The 12,053-nt window shown below is 28.6% G+C and overlaps 1 protein-coding gene across 1 annotated transcript in view; it reads right to left on the minus strand.

Moving 5' to 3' along the window:
• Positions 1 to 12,053, minus strand: part of phf14 (PHD finger protein 14) — a gene marked incomplete at its 5' end in the record, with an annotated part of 165,507 nt that overhangs the window by 84,968 nt on the left and 68,486 nt on the right. Inside the window, 1 exon segment of the mRNA XM_080787290.1 lies at positions 11,740 to 11,890. Coding sequence (XP_080643416.1) covers positions 11,740 to 11,890 — 151 coding nt within the window.

The following is a 12,053-nucleotide window of genomic DNA, read 5'->3' on the forward strand; positions in this document are numbered from 1 at the left end:
TAATTTGCCAAAACCCTAATTTGCCAAAACCCTAATTTGCCAAAATAATTTGCCAAAACCCTAATTTGCCAAAACCCTAATTTAAACTTTAATTTTCAATTACGCGACTTTAATTTTCAATTACGCGACTTTAATTTTCAATTACGCAACTTTAATTTTCAATTACGCAACTTTAATTTTCACGGTAGCTATGCTATGCAAATAATTTGGCAAATAATTTGCCAAAATAATTTGCCAAAACCCTAATTTGCCAAAACCCTAATTTGCCAAAACAATTTGCCAAAACAATTTGCCAAAACCCTAATTTACCAAAACCCTAATTTGCCAAAACCCTAATTTGCCAAAATAATTTGCCAAAATAATTTGCCAAAATAATTTGCCAAAACCCTAATTTGCCAAAACCCTAATTTGCCAAAACCCTAATTTAAACTTTAATTTTCAATTACGCGACTTTAATTTTCAATTACGTGACTTTAATTTTCAATTACGTTACTTTATTTTTCAATTACGCGACTTTAATTTTCAATTACGCAACTTTAATTTGACTTTAATTTTCAATTACGCAACTTTAATTTTCAATTTGCCAAAATAATTTGCCAAAACCCTAATTTGCCAAAATAATTTGCCAAAATAATTTGCCAAAACCCTAATTTGCCAAAACCCTAATTTGCCAAAACCCTAATTTAAACTTTAATTTTCAATTACGCGACTTTCATTTTCAATTACGCGACTTTCATTTTCAATTACGCGACTTTCATTTTCAATTACGCGACTTTAATTTTCAATTACGTGACTTTCATTTTCAATTACGCGACTTTAATATTCAATTACGCGACTTTAATTTTCAATTACGCGACTTTAATTTTCAATTACGCGACTTTAATTTTCAATTACGCGACTTTAATTTGACTTTAATTTTCAATTACGCGACTTTAATTTTCAATTACGCGACTTTCATTTTCAATTTGCCAAAACAATTTGCCAAAACAATTTGCCAAAACCCTAATTTGCCCTAATTTGCCAAAACCCTAATTTGCCAAAAACCCTAATTTGCCAAAATAATTTGCCAAAAACCCTAATTTGCCAAAATAATTTGCCAAAATAATTTGCCGAAACCCTAATTTGCCAAAACCCTAATTTAAACTTTAATTTCAATTACGCGACTTTAATTTTCAATTACGCGACTTTAATTTTCAATTACGCGAATTTAATTTTCAATTACGCAACTTTAATTTTCAATTACGCGACTTTAATTTTCAATTACGCAACTTTAATTTTCAATTACGCAACTTTAATTTTCAATTACGCGACTTTAATTTTCAATTACGTGACTTTAATTTTCAATTACGCGACTTTAATTTTCAATTACTCGACTTTAATTTTCAATTACGCGACTTTAATTTTACTTTAATTTTCAATTACGCGACTTTAATTTTCAATTTGCCAAAACAATTTGCCAAAACCCTAATTTGCCAAAACCCTAATTTAAACTTTAATTTTCAATTACGCAACTTTAATTTTCAATTACGCAACTTTAATTTTCAATTACGCGACTTTAATTTTCAATTACGCGACTTTAATTTTCAATTACGCGACTTTAATTTTCAATTACGTGACTTTAATTTTCAATTACGCGACTTTAATTTTCAATTACTCGACTTTAATATTCAATTACGCAACTTTAATTTTCAATTACGCGACTTTAATTTTCAATTACGCAACTTTAATTTTCAATTACGCGACTTTAATTTTCAATTACGTGACTTTAATTTTCAATTACGCGACTTTAATTTGACTTTAATTTTCAATTACGCGACTTTAATTTTCAAAAAAAAAATAATTTTTAATTACGCGACTTTAATTTTCAATTACGCAACTTAAATTTTCAATTACGCAACCAAAATTTTCAATTACGCGACTTTAATTTTCAATTACGCGACTTTAATATTCAATTACGCAACTTTAATTTTCAATTACGCGACTTTAATTTTCAATTACGCAACTTTAATTTTCAATTACGCGACTTTAATTTTCAATTACGTGACTTTAATTTGACTTTAATTTTCAATTACGCGACTTTAATTTTCAAAAAAAAATTAATTTTCAATTACGCGACTTTAATTTTCAATTACGCAACTTAAATTTTCAATTACGCAACTTAAATTTTCAATTACGCGACTTTAATTTTCAATTACGCGACTTTAATTTTCAATTACGCGACTTTAATTTTCAATTACGGGACTTTAATTTTCAATTACGCGACTTTAATTTTACTTTAATTTTCAATTACGCGACTTTAATTTTCAATTACGCGACTTTAATTTTCAATTTGCCAAAACAATTTGCCAAAACCCTAATTTGCCAAAACCCTAATTTAAACTTTAATTTTCAATTACGCGACTTTAATTTTCAATTACGCAACTTTAATTTTCAATTACGCGACTTTAATTTTCAATTACGCGACTTTAATTTTCAATTACGCGACTTTAATTTTCATAACGCGACTTTAATTTTCAATTACTCGACTTTAATATTCAATTACGCAACTTTAATTTTCAATTACGCGACTTTAATTTTCAATTACGCAACTTTAATTTCCAATTACGCGACTTTAATTTTCAATTACGTGACTTTAATTTTCAATTACGCGACTTTAATTTGACTTTAATTTTCAATTACGCGACTTTAATTTTCAAAAAAAAAATAATTTTCAATTACGCTACTTTAATTTTCAATTACGCAACTTAAATTTTCAATTACGCAACTTAAATTTTCAATTACGCGACTTTAATTTTCAATTACGCGACTTTAATTTTCAATTACGCGACTTTAATTTTCACGGTAGCTATGCTATGCAAATAATTTGGCAAATAATTTGCCAAAATAATTTGCCAAAACCCTAATTTGCCAAAACCCTAATTTGCCAAAACAATTTGCCAAAACAATTTGCCAAAACCCTAATTTGCCAAAACCCTAATTTAAACTTTACTTTTCAATTACGCGACTTTAATTTTCAATTACGCAACTTTAATTTTCAATTACGCAACTTTAATTTTCACGGTAGCTATGCTATGCAAATAATTTGGCAAATAATTTGCCAAAATAATTTGCCAAAACCCTAATTTGCCAAAACAATTTGCCAAAACCCTAATTTGCCAAAACCCTAATTTGCCAAAACCCTAATTTGCCAAAATAATTTGCCAAAATAATTTGCCAAAATAATTTGCCAAAACCCTAATTTGCCAAAATAATTTGCCAAAATAATTTGCCAAAACCCTAATTTGCCAAAACCCTAATTTGCCAAAACCCTAATTTAAACTTTAATTTTCAATTACGCGACTTTCATTTTCAATTACGCGACTTTCATTTTCAATTACGCGACTTTAATTTTCAATTACGTGACTTTCATTTTCAATTACGCGACTTTAATATTCAATTACGCGACTTTAATTTTCAATTACGCGACTTTAATTTTCAATTACGCGACTTTAATTTTCAATTACGCGACTTTAATTTGACTTTAATTTTCAATTACGCGACTTTAATTTTCAATTACGCGACTTTCATTTTCAATTTGCCAAAACAATTTGCCAAAACAATTTGCCAAAACCCTAATTTGCCCTAATTTGCCAAAACCCTAATTTGCCAAAAACCCTAATTTGCCAAAATAATTTGCCAAAAACCCTAATTTGCCAAAATAATTTGCCAAAATAATTTGCCGAAACCCTAATTTGCCAAAACCCTAATTTAAACTTTAATTTCAATTACGCGACTTTAATTTTCAATTACGCGACTTTAATTTTCAATTACGCGAATTTAATTTTCAATTACGCAACTTTAATTTTCAATTACGCGACTTTAATTTTCAATTACGCAACTTTAATTTTCAATTACGCAACTTTAATTTTCAATTACGCGACTTTAATTTTCAATTACGTGACTTTAATTTTCAATTACGCGACTTTAATTTTCAATTACTCGACTTTAATTTTCAATTACGCGACTTTAATTTTACTTTAATTTTCAATTACGCGACTTTAATTTTCAATTTGCCAAAACAATTTGCCAAAACCCTAATTTGCCAAAACCCTAATTTAAACTTTAATTTCAATTACGCGACTTTAATTTTCAATTACGCGACTTTAATTTTCAATTACGCGAATTTAATTTTCAATTACGCAACTTTAATTTTCAATTACGCGACTTTAATTTTCAATTACGCAACTTTAATTTTCAATTACGCAACTTTAATTTTCAATTACGCGACTTTAATTTTCAATTACGTGACTTTAATTTTCAATTACGCGACTTTAATTTTCAATTACTCGACTTTAATTTTCAATTACGCGACTTTAATTTTACTTTAATTTTCAATTACGCGACTTTAATTTTCAATTTGCCAAAACAATTTGCCAAAACCCTAATTTGCCAAAACCCTAATTTAAACTTTAATTTTCAATTACGCAACTTTAATTTTCAATTACGCAACTTTAATTTTCAATTACGCGACTTTAATTTTCAATTACGCGACTTTAATTTTCAATTACGCGACTTTAATTTTCAATTACGTGACTTTAATTTTCAATTACGCGACTTTAATTTTCAATTACTCGACTTTAATATTCAATTACGCAACTTTAATTTTCAATTACGCGACTTTAATTTTCAATTACGCAACTTTAATTTTCAATTACGCGACTTTAATTTTCAATTACGTGACTTTAATTTTCAATTACGCGACTTTAATTTGACTTTAATTTTCAATTACGCGACTTTAATTTTCAAAAAAAAAATAATTTTTAATTACGCGACTTTAATTTTCAATTACGCAACTTAAATTTTCAATTACGCAACCTAAATTTTCAATTACGCGACTTTAATTTTCAATTACGCGACTTTAATATTCAATTACGCAACTTTAATTTTCAATTACGCGACTTTAATTTTCAATTACGCAACTTTAATTTTCAATTACGCGACTTTAATTTTCAATTACGTGACTTTAATTTGACTTTAATTTTCAATTACGCGACTTTAATTTTCAAAAAAAAATTAATTTTCAATTACGCGACTTTAATTTTCAATTACGCAACTTAAATTTTCAATTACGCAACTTAAATTTTCAATTACGCGACTTTAATTTTCAATTACGCGACTTTAATTTTCAATTACGCGACTTTAATTTTCAATTACGGGACTTTAATTTTCAATTACGCGACTTTAATTTTACTTTAATTTTCAATTACGCGACTTTAATTTTCAATTTGCCAAAATAATTTGCCAAAAAAATTTGCCAAAACCCTAATTTGCCAAAACAATTTGCCAAAACAATTTGCCAAAACAATTTGCCAAAACCCTAATTTGCCAAAACCCTAATTTGCCAAAATAATTTGCCAAAACCCTAATTTAAACTTTAATTTTCAATTACGCGACTTTAATTTTCAATTACGCGACTTTAATTTTCAATTACGCGACTTTAATTTTCAATTACGAGACTTTAATTTTCAATTACGCAACTTTAATTTTCAATTACGCGACTTTAATTTTCAATTACGTGACTTTAATTTTCAATTACAATTTGCCATAACCCTAATTTGCCAAAACCCTAATTTAAACTTTAATTTTCAATTACGCGACTTTAATTTTCAATTACGCGACTTTAATTTTCAATTACGCGACTTTAATTTTCAATTACGCGACTTTAATTTTCAATTACGTGACTTTAATTTTCAATTACGTGACTTTAATTTTCAATTACGCGACTTTAATTTTCAATTACTCGACTTTAATTTTCAATTACGCGACTTTAATTTTACTTTAATTTTCAATTACGCGACTTTAATTTTCAATTACGCAACTTTAATTTTCAATTACGCGACTTTAATTTTCAATTACGCGACTTTAATTTTCAATTACGCGACTTTAATTTTCAATTACGTGACTTTAATTTTCAATTACGCGACTTTAATTTTCAATTACTCGACTTTAATATTCAATTACGCAACTTTAATTTTCAATTACGCAACTTTAATTTTCAATTGCGCAACTTTAATTTTCAATTACGCGACTTTAATTTTCAATTACGTGACTTTAATTTTCAATTATGCGACTTTAATTTGACTTTAATTTTCAATTACGCGACTTTCATTTTCAAAAAAAAAATAATTTTCAATTACGCGACTTTAATTTTCAATTACGCAACTTAAATTTTCCATTACGCGACTTTAATTTTCAATTACGCGACTTTAATTTTCAATTACGCGACTTTAATTTTCAATTACGGGACTTTTATTTTCAATTACGCGACTTTAATTTGACTTTAATTTTCAATTACACAACTTTAATTTTCAATTTGCCAAAAAAATTTGCCAAAACCCTAATTTGCCAAAACAATTTGCCAAAACAATTTGCCAAAACCCTAATTTGCCAAAACCCTAATTTGCCAAAAACCCTAATTTGCCAAAATAATTTGCCAAAATAATTTGCCAAAACCCTAATTTAAACTTTTATTTTCAATTACGCGACTTTAATTTCAATTACGTGACTTTAATTTTCAATTACGCGACTTTAATTTGACTTTAATTTTCAATTACGCGACTTTAATTTTCAAAAAAAAATAAAAATTCAATTACGCGACTTTAATTTTCAATTACGCAACTTAAATTTTCAATTACGTGACTTTAATTTTCAATTACGCAACTTAAATTTTCAATTACGTGACTTTAATTTTCAATTACGCGACTTTAATTTTCAATTACGCGACTTTAATTTTCAATTACGTGACTTTAATTTTCAATTACGCGACTTTAATTTTCAATTACGCGACTTTAATTTTCAATTACGCGACTTTAATTTTCAATTACGCGACTTTAATTTTCAATTACGTGACTTTAATTTTCAATTACGCGACTTTAATTTTCAATTACGCGACTTTAATTTTCAATTACGCGACTTTCATTTTCAATTTGCCAAAACAATTTGCCAAAACCCTAATTTGCCCTAATTTGCCAAAACCCTAATTTGCCAAAAACCCTAATTTGCCAAAATAATTTGCCAAAAACCCTAATTTGCCAAAATAATTTGCCAAAATAATTTGCCGAAACCCTAATTTGCCAAAACCCTAATTTAAACTTTAATTTCAATTACGCGACTTTAATTTTCAATTACGCAACTTTAATTTTCAATTACGCAACTTTAATTTTCAATTACGCGACTTTCATTTTCAATTACGCGACTTTCATTTTCAATTACGCGACTTTCATTTTCAATTACGCGACTTTAATTTTCAATTACGCGACTTTAATTTTCAATTACGTGACTTTAATTTTCAATTACGCGACTTTAATTTTCAATTACGCGACTTTAATTTTCAATTACGCGACTTTAATTTGACTTTAATTTTCAATTACGCGACTTTAATTTTCAATTACGCGACTTTCATTTTCAATTTGCCAAAACAATTTGCCAAAACAATTTGCCAAAACCCTAATTTGCCCTAATTTGCCAAAACCCTAATTTGCCAAAAACCCTAATTTGCCAAAATAATTTGCCAAAAACCCTAATTTGCCAAAATAATTTGCCAAAATAATTTGCCGAAACCCTAATTTGCCAAAACCCTAATTTAAACTTTAATTTCAATTACGCGACTTTAATTTTCAATTACGCAACTTTAATTTTCAATTACGCGAATTTAATTTTCAATTACGCGACTTTAATTTTCAATTACGCGACTTTAATATTCAATTACGCAACTTTAATTTTCAATTACGCAACTTTAATTTTCAATTACGCAACTTTAATTTTCAATTACGCGACTTTAATTTTCAATTACGTGACTTTAATTTTCAATTACGCGACTTTAATTTTCAATTACTCGACTTTAATTTTCAATTACGCGACTTTAATTTTACTTTAATTTTCAATTACGCGACATTAATTTTCAATTACGCGACTTTAATTTTCAATTTGCCAAAATAATTTGCCAAAACAATTTGCCAAAACCCTAATTTGCCAAAACCCTAATTTAAACTTTAATTTTCAATTACGCGACTTTAATTTTCAATTACGCGACTTTAATTTTCAATTAGGCGACTTTAATTTTCAATTACGCGACTTTAATTTTCAATTACGCGACTTTAATTTTCAATTACGTGACTTTAATTTTCAATTACGCGACTTTAATTTTCAATTACTCGACTTTAATATTCAATTACGCAACTTTAATTTTCAATTACGCGACTTTAATTTTCAATTACGCAACTTTAATTTTCAATTACGCGACTTTAATTTTCAATTACGTGACTTTAATTTTCAATTACGCGACTTTAATTTGACTTTAATTTTCAATTACGCGACTTTAATTTTCAAAAAAAAAAAAAATTCAATTACGCGACTTTAATTTTCAATTACGCAACTTAAATTTTCAATTACGCGACTTTAATTTTCAATTACGCAACTTAAATTTTCAATTACGCGACTTTAATTTTCAATTACGCGACTTTAATTTTCAATTACGGGACTTTAATTTTCAATTACGTGACTTTAATTTTCAATTACGCGACTTTAATTTTCAATTACGCAACTTTAATTTTCAATTACGCGACTTTAATTTTCAATTACGCGACTTTCATTTTCAATTTGCCAAAACAATTTGCCAAAACCCTAATTTGCCCTAATTTGCCAAAACCCTAATTTGCCAAAAACCCTAATTTGCCAAAATAATTTGCCAAAAACCCTAATTTGCCAAAATAATTTGCCAAAATAATTTGCCGAAACCCTAATTTGCCAAAACCCTAATTTAAACTTTAATTTCAATTACGCGACTTTAATTTTCAATTACGCAACTTTAATTTTCAATTACGCGACTTTAATTTTCAATTACGCGAATTTAATTTTCAATTACGCGACTTTAATTTTCAATTACGCGACTTTAATTTTCAATTACGCAACTTTAATTTTCAATTACGTGACTTTAATTTTCAATTACGCGACTTTAATTTTCAATTACTCGACTTTAATTTTCAATTACGCGACTTTAATTTTACTTTAATTTTCAATTACGCGACTTTAATTTTCAATTACGCGACTTTAATTTTCAATTTGCCAAAATAATTTGCCAAAACCCTAATTTAAACTTTAATTTTCAATTACGCAACTTTAATTTTCAATTACGCGACTTTAATTTTCAATTACGCGACTTTAATTTTCAATTACGCGACTTTAATTTTCAATTACGTGACTTTAATTTTCAATTACGCGACTTTAATTTTCAATTACTCGACTTTAATATTCAATTACGCAACTTTAATTTTCAATTACGCAACTTTAATTTTCAATTACGCAACTTTAATTTTCAATTACGCGACTTTAATTTTCAATTACGTGACTTTAATTTTCAATTACGCGACTTTAATTTGACTTTAATTTTCAATTACGCGACTTTAATTTTCAAAAAAAAAATTTTTTTCAATTACGCGACTTTAATTTTCAATTACGCAACTTAAATTTTCCATTACGCGACTTTAATTTTCAATTACGCGACTTTAATTTTCAATTACGCGACTTTAATTTTCAATTACGGGACTTTAATTTTCAATTACGCGACTTTAATTTGACTTTAATTTTCAATTACGCGACTTTAATTTTCCATTTGCCAAAAAAAATTGCCAAAAAAATTTGCCAAAACCCTAATTTGCCAAAACAATTTGCCAAAATAATTTGCCAAAACAATTTGCCAAAACCCTAATTTGCCAAAACCCTAATTTGCCAAAACAATTTGCCAAAATAATTTGCCAAAACAATTTGCCAAAACCCTAATTTGCCAAAACCCTAATTTGCCAAAACCCTAATTTGCCAAAAACCCTAATTTGCCAAAAACCCTAATTTGCCAAAATAATTTGCCAAAACCCTAATTTGCCAAAATAATTTGCCAAAATAATTTGCCAAAACCCTAATTTAAACTTTTATTTTCAATTACGCGACTTTAATTTTCAATTACGCGACTTTAATTTGACTTTAATTTTCAATTACGCGACTTTAATTTTCAAAAAAAAAAAAAAAATCAATTACGCGACTTTAATTTTCAATTACGCAACTTAAATTTTCAATTACGCATCTTTAATTTTCAATTACGCAACTTTAATTTTCAATTACGTGACTTTAATTTTCAATTACGCGACTTTAATTTTCAATTACGCGACTTTAATTTTCAATTACGTGACTTTAATTTTCAATTACGCGACTTTAATTTTCAATTACGCGACTTTAATTTTCAATTACGCGACTTTAATTTGACTTTAATTTTCAATTACGCGACTTTAATTTTCAATTACGCGACTTTCATTTTCAATTTGCCAAAACAATTTGCCAAAACCCTAATTTGCCCTAATTTGCCAAAACCCTAATTTGCCAAAAACCCTAATTTGCCAAAATAATTTGCCAAAATAATTTGCCGAAACCCTAATTTGCCAAAACCCTAATTTAAACTTTAATTTCAATTACGCGACTTTAATTTTCAATTACGCAACTTTAATTTTCAATTACGCGACTTTAATTTTCAATTACGCAAATTTAATTTTCAATTACGCGACTTTAATTTTCAATAACGCAACTTTAATTTTCAATTACGCGACTTTAATTTTCAATTACTCGACTTTAATTTTCAATTTGCCAAAATAATTTGCCAAAACCCTAATTTAAACTTTAATTTTCAATTACGCAACTTTAATTTTCAATTACGCGACTTTAATTTTCAATTACGCGACTTTAATTTTACTTTAATTTTCAATTACGCGACTTTAATTTTCAATTACGCGACTTTAATTTTCAATTTGCCAAAATAATTTGCCAAAACCCTAATTTAAACTTTAATTTTCAATTACGCAACTTTAATTTTCAATTACGCGACTTTAATTTTCAATTACGCGACTTTAATTTTCAATTACGCGACTTTAATTTTCAATTACGTGACTTTAATTTTCAATTACGCAACTTTAATTTTCAATTACTCGACTTTAATATTCAATTACGCAACTTTAATTTTCAATTACGCAACTTTAATTTTCAATTACGCGACTTTAATTTTCAATTACGCGACTTTAATTTTCAATTACGCGACTTTAATTTTCAATTATTTTTTCGATTTTCGATTTTTCGATTTTCCGATTTTCAATTTTTCGATTTTCTATTTTCAATTTTTCGATTTTAAATTTTTCGATTTTCGAATTTTCATTTTCGCATTTTGAAAAGCCGTCATTTCGCAATTTCACATTTTGAAAAGCCGCCATTTCGGTTTTGGTTGTGGCCGTCACTCGCTCAATAAACATGCGCTGTGAGCCAACGTGAGCCATGATGTCATACGTTTTGCCTGTTTACACGGAGAAGGGATAAAACGGCGTTCTCAAAGATGTCCACTCTGGGAGGTGGTTTCCACTTTGTTGCGTTTTCACCTCCTGAGAAACACCGTTCTCGTCTAAAGGGACACCAGCAGCAAACCATACTTTATTTAGCTGTTTTCTATGAACACCCCCGTCCGCTCTGAAGGGATATACATATCCAAAGCACTCGGCACCATGCTATGAGCTTGTAGATCTGCTATTGTTTCAACAGCTACAGTTTAAAATAATGCTTAAATCACCAACAGGGGTTCCTAAGACGCCTCTGATTATAATACCAACCCAAGACTAATTTGTGTGTTCTATGGCCAATGGGAGGAGCTTACCCGGGGTCATGTGAGCTTACCTGGTGTTTCTTGGGTTCGGGGGACATCTCCTGAGGGATGAATTTGATTGGTCCTTTGATCTGCCGGCGGGAGCGCTTGGTTCCGTCCGGGAGCGTCTCCATGGCGATGTCGGCGTCATCACTGCTGGCCTGGTCACACTCTGAGCACTGCCTGATGACATCACAATGACATCACACATCACAATGACATCACTGCTGGCCTGGTCACACTCTGAGCACTGCCTGATGACATCACAATGACATCACACATCACAATGACATCATTGCTGGCCTAGTTATCTAATAGCCGAGTTAGGACATTGAGGGGGCAGAAA

The sequence above is a fragment of the Protomyctophum bolini genome, assembly GCF_963924005.1.
Source record: "Protomyctophum bolini genome assembly, chromosome: 17".
In the NCBI taxonomy this organism is placed as follows: Eukaryota; Metazoa; Chordata; class Actinopteri; order Myctophiformes; family Myctophidae; genus Protomyctophum; species Protomyctophum bolini.